This window comes from Schistocerca americana, chromosome X (genome assembly GCF_021461395.2).
Source record: "Schistocerca americana isolate TAMUIC-IGC-003095 chromosome X, iqSchAmer2.1, whole genome shotgun sequence".
Taxonomy (NCBI): domain Eukaryota; kingdom Metazoa; phylum Arthropoda; class Insecta; order Orthoptera; family Acrididae; genus Schistocerca; species Schistocerca americana.
Genome location: NC_060130.1, coordinates 806,739,350 through 806,755,123, shown reverse-complemented (window position 1 = coordinate 806,755,123; position 15,774 = coordinate 806,739,350). Strand labels below are relative to the sequence as shown.

The window sequence follows — 15,774 nt, the reverse complement described above, 5'->3', positions numbered from 1 at the left end:
TATCTCCCCTCGACTTTTCTTGTCATTTAATAATAATTAGGGCTAGAATTATTATGACCTAGAAATCACCATAATATGCTGTTATGACGAAAATTAACAAAATTATTCTTATTAACGAAAAAATTCACCTTAAAATACTAAACTGAGGTAAAATTTCTGTTGTAAAGTTAATTCGTAAGTCAGTTTATGATAATGATTTATTTATTTATGAATAAAAGCACGTCACAAGCAAAGCAAACTATGGACTTTTCTGTTAAGATGTGATTTTTATTAACTACCAGAACATAGTTACCTTTGATATGCTTTTTTTGTACATCCTTATTGTTACTTCAGTTTGTGATCTCTGAATTCCAATATATAATTAATACCATGTACAAGATTTCAAATAAAAAAGATTTCCTATTGTCGGCCAAGAAAACATTGTATTTCGAAACACTTCTTTCAACTTCAGATGACACAAAAAGTGCATATTTATAATGGGCAGTATTAACTGAATTATAAATATAATTGATTAAGAGAGAAAATCATTCATGTGGAATACAGTGTATGAAACCCTTCGTTTTTTCTAACACTTTTTCCATTTTCTTGGACGCTTTTTTCCCCACTTTACCCCAAACAGCTTCTAAATTATTCAGTTTTGCCACTGGTTTTGTCTGACTCACAAGTGACATTTCTGTTTGCTCCAAAGCAGTTATGGCAGCAGTAATATATCCAAATTTTGATTTTATGTACGAAAGGTTCCCTGAAATTTCAGTATTAGACATTAATATGTGGGCTACCGCACTTGAAACGGCTCCAGTGCTATCGAATGAATCAATGATGCTTTCTACAACGTTGAAGTTCTGCCAGAAATAGTTTCAGTGGTCAGTCTATGAGCTCCTTCCTGTCAACATGGGAGATAGTGATAAGAAAATGTCTAGAGCTAGCAACTGAAGTGCTTCAGCACGTGAAGAGGCTTTCAAAAATAACGTTTTGACACACCCAAATTATTTGTTAACATCACTTTTAGTGTCAGCAGCTTGTCCATATAGGGTATAGCATCCACTGCGAAAAGTACTACCATACGCTGTCGCTCCCATACGGCACCTACAGATCTGGCAAACAATTTACTGATGGTGGAAAATTTACTTTTTCTAAACGTTCACAATTTATAATAAAATTTTCGTCAGGACCATCTTTTTCCAAAAGTTCCCACAATGACATTGCAATATATCTTCCAATAGTCTCAGCTTTCATCAACAGATACTTATTCTTTTTTATTTGCAATTTTTCTGATTTGTTGCATTCCTTTTTCTTAGATTCGCCTGTCGTAGTCTTCTTAATGTGGAAGAATCAAGAAGAGATTTAGCTGTGTGTTTTTATAAGAAATCACAGAATTTTGAATAGTTCATCTTAGTTAAGGGAATGTCAGCACAAAAGAAAGCTGTACAAAGTTCTTCACAGAATGGTGTATAAGAATGGCTGGAGCCCCCACGGGCATATTATATTCCACGTTTGTATTTTTCTGTTGCCACATGCTGCTGAACATTAAATGACTTCTCCGCAAGTACTTTTACATCACAAAGTTTGCAATACAGTATTTTACTATCAGTCGAAAATGATTTATTACCATATTGAGACAGGAACTTTTGTAATTTTACTTGAATGCTTTGCTCTACTTCACACATTTCTTCTGAACTACACTGCACACACTTTTGACTTCTATAGGATTGCGTAACAAGCATTTATATGAATTAACTCAAATGATGTGTGGCCAGTGCTACCACATGGCATATTAAATGCAGAAATACTCTGTTGTACCTACAGATTTCAATCACTATGATCCTCTCTTATGAAGTGTCTGAAATATTCCACCAGTATCATAGGAGTTCTCTGGGGCGCCCAGTTTGTCTGCAGGTGAAATGTTGTGGTCTGCATCTTCTGAATTTTTGATAATTTCATACCCTCTAGAATACTTAAAAAATTCGACCCTAGTCTGTCTCTAGCACTGACCAAATTCTGTATCATAACACAATTTCTTCCACAAACTTCTGGGCCATTATCTCGGCATTCTGCCACTTGGTCGGCACCTCTACTGTGAACTTGTTCAGGTAATCTTGGAATGTCAAGGTGTATCGATTGCAGTGGTTGTGGTTTTTGTTGTATCTAACGATCTACAATGTCTGTGTTGCATTTCTCGAATACTGTCGTGATTGTGTTTGTAATTACTAGATGTCAGCGTAACGGGTTGTCGTGCATTTCCTTCGTAATTTCGGCCCTTTCGTCTATGATAAGTTCCTCGGTTTGTTCCTCCTGTGCTTTGTTTTCCCTAGCCACTCTTATATGTCCCTTACTTTCATTTATACTCTCTGCATCACCATACAGCATTTGGCTTTATGCATCGGCATTTGCACTGAGTTTTCCACGTTTATACACAGTGCCATAAGAATATTCCTCTAGTTTCAACCTGTAGTAACCTTGGCGATGGATCCTTGACACTGAAAATTCATGTTGGTCACTTGTGATCTGCTATGGTGAAATGTCTCCCATTGACTTATAGCCTGAACTGCTTTGTGCTCTACACAACTGCTAATCACTTTAACTCAATTGCAGAATAAGTCCTTGCAGCCTTAGTCAATGACTGTGAAACACAGATGACTGGTAAACCTTTAGGTAGCTTCCCTTGAGACAGAACTCCCCCCAGCACCTCTCTGCTGGCATCCGTCACTACTATAAATGAGTTCTCAAAATCTGCTCAGTATGGGAGAATTTACTAATTTCTCTCACCGTTCTTAAACTGCTGGTTGTTGTTCTCCCCATACATATGGCAGTTCAGCCTTCAGCAAATTATGTAATGGATTCGCAATATTATAGAACTTTGGAATGAACTGTCAGTGACACCCATCAAGCTGTAGATGGATTTCGGAACTGGAGAGTTCTTCACTTTTTCCACAATACGCTCACCTCGCTCTACACCTTAATCTGTTGTGTTGTGTCCTTAGAATATTACCTCCACTCTATGGAATTCACACTTACCTGGCTGTAGCTCTGACCTATGTGCGATTGATCTATTCAATATACCCTGAAGCTTTACATTTTGTTCCTTTAATGAACTACCGTAGCATACTGTGTTATTCAAATACTCTAAACACTCTTTCCCTTGAATTTCTACCAATGCATCATTAATTCGTCTCTGAAACATAGTTGGTGCATTCTTTAACTCCAGTGGCACCCTTCTGTACCCATAATGCTGATAATTTACGCCAAACGCTGTCTTTCCTCTGTCTGACAGTACCCACTGGCCTAATCTAAAGTGGAGATATAGTTGGCTTTCCCTAGTTGGTCCAATATGTTACTTATTTTAGGGGTGAGAAAGGTCGCACCCCCCCCCCCCCCACCTCGCCCATAAATTTCGCTCAATTTTCTATAGTCAGTTGCGAATCTATATTTCACTAACTCTCTGGTATCTTGTATTTCGGCACTAGCAATATGGACTCTGATTTTCAACTCGTTAACCATTTTCTCGATTTGTCTGCAACACCGCTATTTGTGCTTTGGTATTCTATACATTCTTTGCCTTTCCTTTGTGCTCTGGCAGTATTGAGAGTGCATATTCTGTACATGACAATTTTTCACCTTTTACATAAAATACATCACAATATGTACTACAGAGTGTTTCTAATTCATATAGCTCCGCTTTATACAAATGATCGGTTCGGATCGCTTCTCTGAGCAGGGCAACGCAATTTCTCTACTTGCCTATACCGTTCATTGCTCCCTGTACAGTTTAGATTGGTGGCATTCTCTCTACAAGTTCCCAAATACTTTTATTGTGGAAAGATCACAGCCAGCCTCATTCAAATTGAACACACTGAGAATATATTTTTCTTGTGCCATGCTATTTTGCCTGGAAGATAACTCATCGCTTTTCGTCTCACGATTTGCCTTTGGTTTGCATCTCTTACTTCTTCCTTCGCCATTCTTTGACTATACTGTTTCGTTTTATTTCTCTCTTGTTCAGGACTTAACCTCTTATTTGTAGAATCTCACTGTCATCTGCTATTCCCATTCATTTCCACTTTCTTTGCGGTCTGACTCATGGACTGCCTCAGAACATGCACCTTTTCATTATATATTGTTTTTTCGGCTTATCTAACTTCCCGTTAATTGTTGTTGCTTTTCAGTTCATCGTTTCATAGAAACTTACGGCGGTAATTCTGTCTCTGACACTATGAGAAACGGAATATTTCGATCCTGTAGTCTAATCGCCTTCTCTCCGTAATTAATCACAACCTCTTGCTGCCTCAGGAAGCCACTTCCTACTAGACTGTCAAAAGGAATATCCAATCCACCAGTAACAAACTAACTTCCTATGAAATGGATATCGTGCTTCATGGCACTTTCCCTACTATTAGTAACTGCAGATCCATAGTTTCCAAAGTCTCCACCGCACGTTTCGTCACACCCTTCATTCTACAGCTATCTTCCATGCTAATTACGGCTTCGACTGTCTGGTCGCTGTTGCATACCGACGTCTTATTGCCTCGTAGTGGCCGTGATTGTGAATTCAACACTTTACCTCCGAGTGTGAACACTGTTATACTTCCTCCTCTTTCCGCTGGCCCTGCATCACTTGCATCGTGTCTTCCCAATGCTATGCTTGTGCATTGTCTTAATATTAGTACTTAATAAAGTTTCTTTTTTTTCCTAGCAGCGTTAACACTATTTTGGATATTGAGTCATGAATTAGCTCTCAGGTATTTTTCCCTTGCAGAATATTATCCCTTGAAGCAATATTTTAAGCGTTACTAGTTTTACTATAAGTATAAAAAGTATATCGTTCACAGTCAAAAGTCCAGTTAAGTATTTTCTGTTTTTTGACGACTTCCGTTCATCCTTTAGCTTAACAGCTACAGCTATTCCTTTTTTCCCCCTTCAGTGAAACGACCCATCAATATGCTATGTTTAAGGCGTACCATTCTCGGTACGCCATATTCTAGTTCATTGTGTTTTATATGCCAACAAGAATACATCCCTACAATTATCTATAGACTTGCCTTATATTTTAAATGAAAACTGGAGTAGTTTTAAACTTTTACATGGCACCAGGACTCCTCCTCAAATCGTTAGGACATTTATAGTAACGTATGTCGCGGGGGTTGGCTGAATTCCTTTTCAGTACCAGTGGTTAACCATGCACATAGTCCTGAGCAACAGGAATAAGTACTTTCATTTCATTGATCGCTTGCAATTAAGAGTTATTTTATCTCATGACGTTAACAATGTTTATAAACGTAGGTGTGTGTGTGTGTGTGTGTGTGTGTGTGTGTGTGTGTGTGTGTGTGTGTGTATTTTAGCCACATTTATCTGAAATAAAGTTATAAATACTTTCCTTGTATATCGGATTTGTAATTGGGAACTATTTCATCTAAAGACTATCAGTACTGGTAATCATTGGAAGGAACTCTTTAAAATATTTGAGCGCTCTCGTTCAATAAGAAATTGTACGGCCGCTAATGATCAAGAAGTTGAGCAACATGAGCCGAAACCTCATCCTGCATATGAGAACAACAGATCCCCAGAAATACAAAGGCCTAGTTGTTTTCTCTTTGTACAATCACAAACCCAAAATTATGCTTCCAGAAAATTTTGATTCATCCACAGTTCGTAATATAATGTAACTAATTTTGGAACAGGTATTAAGAAACACTTCGTTCATCTACATAAAAAGTTTGCTAGTTGTTTATCTATCACATCGTCCGGTAAAAAGGATTATTTTTTAAACACTAATGAAGCTGATGTATCTTTCTGAAAAATCTATCACACTAATGGTAATTTTTTGTACAAATTATCTTACATAGGTCTGAACAGAACTTTGTTATCACCTTTTGCATAATTCTCAGACATCCTCAGCCATAGGCAAAATAAAAATATTTGGAGATTTTTTCTTTATAAATTATGTGCTATTGTCTTAGCTAAATCTTACTTCTTCGGAGATGTAGATAATAATACTCGTATTTAATAGTTCCATACAAAATTTCATTGCTTTAACGTAAATGGTTTGAGAGAAGATGATGTGTAAATATTAAAAATTATACAGGGTGTTACAAAAAGGAACGGCCAAACTTTCAGGAAACATTCCTCACACACAAAGAAAGAAAATGTTATGTGGACATGTGTCTGGAAATGCTTACTTTCCATGTTGGAGCTCATTTTATTACTTCTCTTCAAATCACATTAATCATGGATCGAAACACACAGCAACAGAACGTACCAGCGTGACTTCAAACATTTTGCTACAGGAAATGTTCAAAATGTCCTCCGTTAGCCAGGATACATGCATCCACCCTCTGTCGCATGGAATCCCTGATGCGCTGATGCACCCCTGGAGAATGGCGTATTGTATCACAGCCGTCCACAATAGGAGCACGAAGAGTCTCTACATTTCGTACCGGGGTTGCGTAGACAAGAGCTTTCAAATGCCCCCATAAATGAAAGTCAAGAGAGTTGAGGTCAGGAGAGCGCGGAGGCCATGGAATTGGTCCGCCTCTACCAATCCATCGGTCACCGAATCTGTTGTTGAGAAGCGTACGAACACTTCGACTGAAATGTGCAGGAGCTCCATCGTGCATGAACCACATGTTGTGTCGTACTTGTAAAGGCACATGTTCTAGCAGCACAGGTAGAGTATCCCGTATGAAATCATGATAACGTGCTCCATTGAGCGTAGGTGGAAGAGCATGGGGCCCAATCAAGACATCATCAACAATGCCTGCCCAAATGTTCACAGAAAATCTGCGTTGATGACGTGATTGCACAATTGCGTGCGGATTCTCGTCAGCCCACACATGTTGATTGTGAAAATTTACAATTTGATCACGTTGGAATGAAGCCTCATCCGTAAAGAGAACATTTGCACTGAAATGAGGATTGACACATTGTTGGATGAACCATTCGCAGAAGTGTAACCGTGGAGGCCAATCAGCTGCTGATAGTGCCTGCACACGCTGTACATGGTACGGAAACAACTGGTTCTCCCGTAGCACTCTCCATACAGTGACGTGGTCAACGTTACCTTGTACAGCAGCAACTTCTCTGACGCTGACATTAGGGTTATCGTCAACTCCACGAAGAATTGCCTCGTCCATTGCAGGTGTCCTCGTCGTTCTAGGTCTTCCCCAGTCGCGAGTCATAGACTGGAATGTTCCGTGCTCCCTAAGACGCCGATCAATTGCTTCGAACGTCTTTCTGTCGGGACACCTTCGTTCTGGAAATCTGTCTCGATACAAACGTACCGCATCATGGCTATTGTCCCGTCCTAATCCATACATCAAATGGGCATCTGCCAACTCCGCATTTGTAAACATTGCACTGACTGCAAAACCACGTTCTTGATGAACACGAACCTGTTGATGCTACGTACTGATGTGATTGATGCTAGTACTGTGGAGCAATGAGTCGCATGTCAACACAAGCACTGAAGTCAACATTACCTTCCTTCAATTGGGCCAACTGGCGGTGAATCGAGGAAGTACAGTACATACTGACGAAACTAAAATGAGCTCTAACATGGAAATTAAGCGTTTCCGGACACATGTCCACATAACATCTTTTCTTTATTTGTGTGTGAGGAATGTTTCCTGAAAGTTTGGCCCTACCTTTTTGTAACACCCGGTATAGTTACGGAAAATACAAATCAAGTGTTTCACACTATCATATATTATCGAATATAAATGTCTTACTACATGACACATGGTTACTCATCCTCATACCCCAGCAGATGAGCCACATATTTTAATAATTAAGTTACATTAAGTTCATTTTGTCATTATTCTTTTAGAAATTAATTCCACAGACAGACTAATTTTTCAGCAATTGTTCTGCGAGTGAAATTAAACTTTTGGCTTTCTTTTTCAGGCAACAACAGACGACCTACGCGTTTATCAACCAGAATGATCATATTTATAACCAAATTGGCCTGCTTCAGTAAGTGATTAATACAGTGACAGTAAAGCTAACAAATTAATTATGCATTTCACAATAATATATATGTTTTAAGGTGACTAACATTTAACAATAATAATAGCAATAATGATATTCTACAAGCCCTATCAATATTAATGTACACAAAATGAAGGAATGTTTGCCACGATTCCAATAGGACGGTGTCTCTACACCACCTACTTGTAACTCCACTGTCATCTCAGATTCCTGCTGATCTCCTCTCCTGCTTTGACTGTCTCAAGAACATGTGATTATTGAGCGGAGTTCTCACCTAAACCACACACTGATAAAATTTGTTTGCCATTGTACTCCACATGCGGTAAAAATTGTTTATGATTCGCCACGAACCTCACGAAACATAAAGAGAAAAGAAGTGACATAGGTGAACTATAAACAACGTTTGTGCCATAAACTGATGATTTCTCAAGAGGTAGTGAGTGAATAAAGCGTGACTGCTCTGTCACTCGTAGTGCAATGACATTCCACAGTCGTCTGAAGTCACTAGACATGATACGGACACTTCTGAACATCTCAAGATTTTAAACATGGCTGAAACAGCAACTGTTGAAATTCTTCATGGTAAATGATGACAGCCAAAACAGTTGCAGGATAAAGATTTACTAAAATTCTTGATCACGGTTTCGGTATATCTAAATATACCTTCATCAGAAGTAAAATACACTAAAATTACATCGTGCAATGGAAATTCATAAAACAATTGTGCCAAAGGCGTCATCAGTAGTTAAAACATCATCTCCATTCATACAGCATGAGTATGGACAGAGGGTCGATGCGAACACAGCTTAGCATCAGTACTTCGCCTATGAACTAGCGTGACGAGGGTGTTTACAAGCCAACGAAAAATTTGTTTTCAAAAACTTTTTTTTTACTTTGATAGCTGATCTTTACAGATTTTTATGAGCTGAATCCAAATCTAGCCTTAGTTTTTTGTATCACCTATAGTTTTCGAGCTATATGCTTTTTATTATACAGTATAAAAATCCTATGCTATATGGTAAACGGGGAAATTAATGAAATTCTTTGTTGCAACATACGGATAGTTTGTATTTACAGTAAGCTACTTAAAACAATGATATATGTTAATAGAGGTTTCACCTGTGAGCTAGAATTGGTTCGTATTTTCTTTCTCTTTTTTCTTTGAAGCTACTTGTGTAGCTTTTTCTACGATGGGTCGCTTGCTGAACCTCTCGGTGAAGTGACGAACAATAGCCCCCATCATGTTGGTGTTCCAGAGGCCTTGGTAGTGTTTTTCCATCACTTTAATGTCCTGGTGAAAATGCTGTCTTTGATCCTCACTAACATCTCCCATATAGTCCGGGAAATAATGAGGTGACTGTTCAAAAAGTGAACTTTCAGGCTCATTAAACATCCTAAAGTTTTAAACTTCTTTAACATTGTAGCTATAATAGAAACATATTCTGGGTCTCTTTCGTGTCCTAAGAACTTTGTAAAGACTTGCTTGAATGAGACCCAAGTTTCTTTCTCATTGAAGGTCATTGTGGATTCAAAGTTGACATAAAACATCAATTTTCTAATTTCAGGTTCGACAAAGACGCTTTCTTTTAGTTTAGCTTCCGAAAGGTGTGGAAACTTATGGCAGAGATACTTAAAACATGGTCCATCTTTAGGCAAAGCCTTTACAAGCTGTTTTATTAGCCCTAACTTTATATGTAGAGGTGGTAGGAGTACGTTTTTTGGATCTACAAGGTTTTTGCGTAGAATGTTCTTCTCACTAGGTTTTAAAGACTGCCTCTAAGGCCAGTTCTTTCTGCACCAGTGTTGATCCCTAGCCCTACTGTCCCATTCACACAAGAAACATGAAAATTTGGTAAAGCCACCTTGCTGACCAAGGAGCATGCATGTTACTTTTAAATCGCCACATATCATCCAACCATGTGCAGAATACCCTATTTAATTTAGCACTACTTCCAGGCTTTCATAGCTGTCTTCCATATGTACAGAATGTATAACCGGTATAGATGCATACATGTTACCATTGTGCAATAAAACAGCCTTTAAACTAGTTTTGGATGAATCAATAAATAGCCCCCAGTCTTCCTTTTTGTATTAACTACCAAACTCATTCATCAGACAGGGAATGTTGCTCTCTCTTTCTATACATGTATATGCTGTTTCTAGCTGCCAGTAAGTTCTTTTCTTTTAATCTAGAGTCATACAATTCAGCTTTTTCTTTCGTTAAGTCCAGATCCTTAACCAAATCGTTAAGCTCGGTCTGAGTAAACCATTTGGGCTCTAGACTTTCTGTATTTCAGTGGAATTCATCATCATCTGGTTCACCTAAATCAGATCGTAGATCAGAAAATACTTCTGTTGGAATAGAATTTAAATTGTCTCGTGGTCCAGGAACTGGCAAATTTACACCATGCCCTACTGGTCGGATGGAGGACGGAAGGTTAGGGTAGCTTATTACCTTCTTGTTTTTCGAAATATGACCAGTAATATCAACACTGCAAAAGTAGCAACCATCAGAAAGATTTCTTGACTCCCTCCATATCACAGGAACAGCAAATCTAAAAGCCTTTTTCTCTTTTCTGGACCATTTTCTCAGATCTTCAACACACACATAAGATGCCTTATGCAGCGCACAAGTTTTTTCTTGATCACCAAGTTTACATCCAAAGTATGATAGATAAACCTATTTCACAAAGTCTGTACTGTTTATTTGGTGTTTTTTAATCACAAATTCACCACAAATATAACAAAAACTGTCAGCAGGGTTTTTACAACCACGATTAGACATTGTAGTGAGCACATGTACAGGAAACGGGAAAGTGAGGTTAGATTGACAGTAAACAAAACACCATCTGTAAACATAAAAATAGAATAGACCTTTTTTTGCCACCAAATGTTTTTCAGCAGTGCTGCCAACGTCATCTGCATTCATTACACCTCCTTTATAAATTATTTTAACTATATAAAGCTGTTAAATTCTTTAAAAATCGCTTAATTTAACTGCAAAATGTGAAGAAAGGGTGGGTGATACAGTTTTTTAAGTATCATATTTGGATTTCCCACCATGAAAATATAAAAATAAGGTATTTTCAGCGAAAATGTTTTTCCATCGTTTGCCTGTGTGACCCGTGTAACCGCCAGAATGGTGAACTGAAGTATGCAGACGTGCATGCACTGTGATGTACAGGTGTCGGATGTAAGTTTTTGGGATGGAGTTCCATGCCTTTTGCACTTGGTCAGTCAGTACAGGGACGGTTAATGCTGATTGTGAATAACGCTGGAGTTGTCCGATGATGTCTCATATGTGCTCGCTGGAGGCTGATCTGGCGATCGAACAGAGCAAGGCAAAATGTCAACACTCTGTAGAGCATGGTGGTTTAGAACAGCGGTATGTGGGCGAGCGTCATCCTGTTGGAAAACTCCCCCTGGAATGCTGTTCATGAATGGCAGCACAACAGGTCGAATCACCAGACTTACGTACAAATTTGCAGTCAGGGTGCGTGGGATAACCACGAGAGCGCTCCAGGCGTGTCCAGTGTGTCTAGCACACACACATGCTGGCTGCAGGCCCTAAATTGGCCTCCTCCTAATCAACATCACTGGCACCGAAGCAGAACCAGTTTTCATCAGAAAACACAAGAGATCTCCACCCTGCCCTCCAATGAACCCTCGCTTGACAAGACTCAAGTCGCAAATGGGGGTGGTTTGAGGTTAGTGGAATGCGCGGTACAGGGCGTTCGTCTCTGAGCTGTCCTCGAAATAACCGATGTGTAACAGTTCGTTGTGTTACTGTGGTCCCAACTGCTACTGCAGATGCTGTACGATGCGCCAGAGCCTTACGCCGAACACGAAGGTATTCCCTCTCATTAATGCCACGCGGCCGTCAGGAGCCGGGTCATCTTGCGACCGGGTATTCTCGTGACCAGCGCTGCCAGCAGTTATGTACAGTGAAACTTCCTGGCAGATTAAAACTGTGTGCGGGAGTGAGACTCGAACTCGGGACCTTTGCCTTTCGCGGGCAAGTGCTCTACCATTTGAGCTGCCCAAGTACGACTCACGCCCCGTCCTCACAGCCTCGCTTTTGCCAGTACCTGTGAGGCCGGGGCGTGAGCCTTGGGTAGCTCACAAGGGGAGGCCACCAATTGTGAAATTCAGATTCGATTCATACTGCACATAATAAAAGCTCGTGGCCAGAGGTGTAATGTGGCAAAGCACCAAGATGCACTTCTCAGCCGTTGTCGAGAAAATCGACAGTTAAAAGAAACCGTTGCGGTGAAATACTCTCTACGATTAATAATTTTTCACAGCGTCGTGGCGCAGCGGTAAGCGCTCGGGTTTATAATCCGAAGGTCGCCGGATCGAATCTCGCACCATGCAAAAATTTTTTTTATTATTTGTTTTTTGTAATTCAAATGTGTTTATACACACACACACACACACACACACACACATATATATATATATCCCGGGAATCAGTTGCAACAATTATGCATATAATAAGTTGTTGAAAGTCGTTTGTCGTGGAAAAACTGGCGACTTCGAACATCATTATGTTTTCCGCAAAGTTGTATTTCACAAATGTTATTAATTGTCTTCATAATGTTAACCACGTATAGTTAACGGAAGACGTAGAAACGATATTCCGAAACGAATACGTATAGCGTAAGTCAAACGTTCGAATTAGAATAGAAACCCCACGACCACAAATTCGCTGTGGCAGGTATGAAATATAAACTCCGTTACTCGCTCGTTACACTTGAAGGACAGATGTTGAATGGGCCGAAACGAGCCGCCGCATAACAGCGTAGTTGCCTGCTAACTTCGAAAGAAGGTAGATGCGGTCCCTAGCGCAACTTATAACATCGTCGAAAATCAGTGTGGACGGGAGAGCTTTGGTACACCCTGTTAAAAAAACGGAAAAATGGAGGCGGTACAATTGGAGAGCGATCCGCCTTCACCAACATGCATAAGCAATTCATATATATATATATATATATATATATATATATATATATATATATATATATATTTGAATTACAAAAAACTAATAATAAAAAAAAAAATGCATTGCGCGAGATTCGATCCGGCGATCTTCGTATTACGAATCCGAGCGCTTACCGCTGCGCCACGACGCTGTAGAAAACTACTAATCGTAGAGAGTATTTCACCGCAACGGTTTCTTTTAACTGTCGATTTTCTCGACAACGGCTGAGAAGTGCATCTTGGTGCTTTGCCACATTACACCTCTGGCCATGAGCTTTTATTATGCGCAGTATGAATCGAATCTGAATTTCACAATTGGCGGCCTCCGCTTGTCAGATGGTAGAGCACTTGCCCGCGAAAGGCAAAGGTCCCGAGTTCAAGTCTCGGTCCGGCACACAGTTTTAACCTGCCAGGAAGTTTCATATCAGCGCACACTCCGCTGCAGAGTGAAAATCTCATTCAGTAATGTACAGTGGTTACATTCCTGCCAAGTCTTTCTGCAGTTTCGTACAAGGAAGATTCAGCTTCTCGTAGCCCTATTACACGACCTCGTTCAAACTCGCTGAGGTGTTGACAATGGCGTCTTTGTCGCCATATAGGCACACTTGCCTAACGCTAACTCACCACGTCTAATCTAAAAACTAACTAACGCTCACGACAGTTACAGCGGTTATTTAAAGCAAACTTGATTTGCATCCTCATAGTGGCGCTACTAGCGCAACTCTTATGCGACTAACACGAAATTTGAAGACGTCGTCTTTCAGATGTAGAAATACGCCTACCGACTTCCGTTTATATCGCACAACTGTTCCTTGGAGTTGCGATTTTTTTCCGTCAGTGTATTCATTTCTCAGCATAGTCACCCTGGCGACAAACATTTTACTCCCAACGAGAAACCAGTTTATATGGAGATAGTAACTGTTCTCGAAAGAACAGATACCATGGATGACCGTGCAGCTTCTCTAGAATAAATGATAATTAATTGAAACCCTCAGCTGCCGACAAGTGTTGTTTATATACCTCGATGGGGACAGCTGAAAATGTGTGCCCCGACCGGGACTCGAACTACATTAGGTACATTACGTATGTAGATTGTGGACAGTTGGTAATGCCGGCCGAAGTGGCCGTGCGGTTAAAGGCGCTGCAGTCTGGAACCGCAAGACCGCTACGGTCGCAGGTTCGAATCCTGCCTCGGGCATGGATGTTTGTGATGTCCTTAGGTTAGTTAGGTTTAACTAGTTCTAAGTTCTAGGGGACTAATGACCTCAGTAGTTGAGTCCCATAGTGCTCAGAGCCATTTGAACCATTTGAACAGTTGGTAATGTGGGTCTCATGGGAAGCGTGCAAGGGATAAGTCCCTGCATTTCATCTGTGTATTCAGTGGCTCAGATGCCGGCACGGTAACTCAGCGTGTTCGGTCAGAGGGTTAGCTGCCCTCTGTAATAAAAAAAAAAAAAAAAAAAAACTGAGTTAATGGATCAACGACGAACTGAAACGGGTGTCTTGCGACGTCCACCACGAGCAGATGCAACGAACGAAAACGAACAAAATGAGATTATAAAAAAAAAAGATGGATAGCGCGTCTGCCATGTAAGCCGGAGATCGCGAGTTCGAGTCCCGGTCGGGGCACACATTTTCAGCTGTCCCCATCGAGGTATACCAACAACACCTGTCGGCAGCTAAGGATTTCAATTAATTATCATTTATTCTAGAGAAGCTGCACTGTCACCAATGGTATCTGTTCTTTCGAGAACAGTTACTATCTTCATATATATAGTTAAAGGCTACCCAGCCACTGACCTTCGTCTGTGCGAATGCGCACAGGTTGCCCGAACTCTTACGGCAATCGTCACCTTAGTATGCGCGAGTAATGAGTGGGTGGGCAAATATCTATTGGGTACACTACGTATGTACATTGTGGACAGTTGGTAATGTTGGTCTCACGGGAAGCGTGGCTCAGATGGGTAGAGCGTCTGCCATGTAAGCATGAGATCCCGGGTTCGAGTCCCGGTCGGGGCATACATATTCAGCTGTCCCCATCGAGGTATATCAACAACACCTTTCGGCAGCTGAGAAATCAGTTTGTTGATAACGTCACTGCAAATTGTTTGACTTTGTTGGCGGAACCACAACCTTACCTCGACTTGCACCGCTTCTTCATCACTATGAAAGAGAAATCCTCGAAGGTGTTCTTTAAGTTTCGGGAACAGATGAAAATTGATTGGGGCCAAGTCGGGACTGTATGGAGGATGACCAGTGACAGTGAACCCAAGGCGTCGGATATTTGCAAATGTCGCAGTACTCGTGTGGGGTCTGGCATTGTCATGCTGAACGAGAGAGTATTCCATTTGTGGACGAACTCTTCAAATTTGTGCTTTCAGTTTTCTGAGGGATTACAGCACACTGGTTCTCAAGCACCGATACAGTTATGTTACACACCGACATGTTGCACACTAAAATTCGGAACCCTCTAGCGGCAGAGAGTTGCAACTTGCGTTAACGAAGCATGAAAATCGGTAGTCATCCAGAGATGTAGAGGCTTTCCCAGGACAGAACACTGTTGACAGCTGCATTAAACCAGCCTTCAGTCTGAAGACCACAACAACAACATAGGGAGAGATTAACCAACAGGTTTCTCATACAGGAATCTGTATTTTAAGGTTGTTCGTCCGCAAGAATATCGTGTTATTCCTTGTGCAAGAAGGAGGAAAGTCTACCAACACGTGGAGAAATAAGACAGCGTCAGGTAGTGGTGGGAACAACTTAATGAAAACAATATACAGTTGATTTGTGGAAAACAATCGATTGATTTGG

At 40.4% G+C, this 15,774-nt stretch overlaps 1 protein-coding gene across 1 annotated transcript in view; it reads left to right on the top strand.

Moving 5' to 3' along the window:
- Nucleotides 1-15,774, top strand: part of LOC124556331 (ras and EF-hand domain-containing protein-like) — a 207,951-nt gene that overhangs the window by 91,617 nt on the left and 100,560 nt on the right. Inside the window, exon 5 of the mRNA XM_047130301.1 lies at nucleotides 7,897-7,965. Coding sequence (XP_046986257.1) covers nucleotides 7,897-7,965 — 69 coding nt within the window. The remainder of the gene's footprint in view (nucleotides 1-7,896; nucleotides 7,966-15,774) is intronic.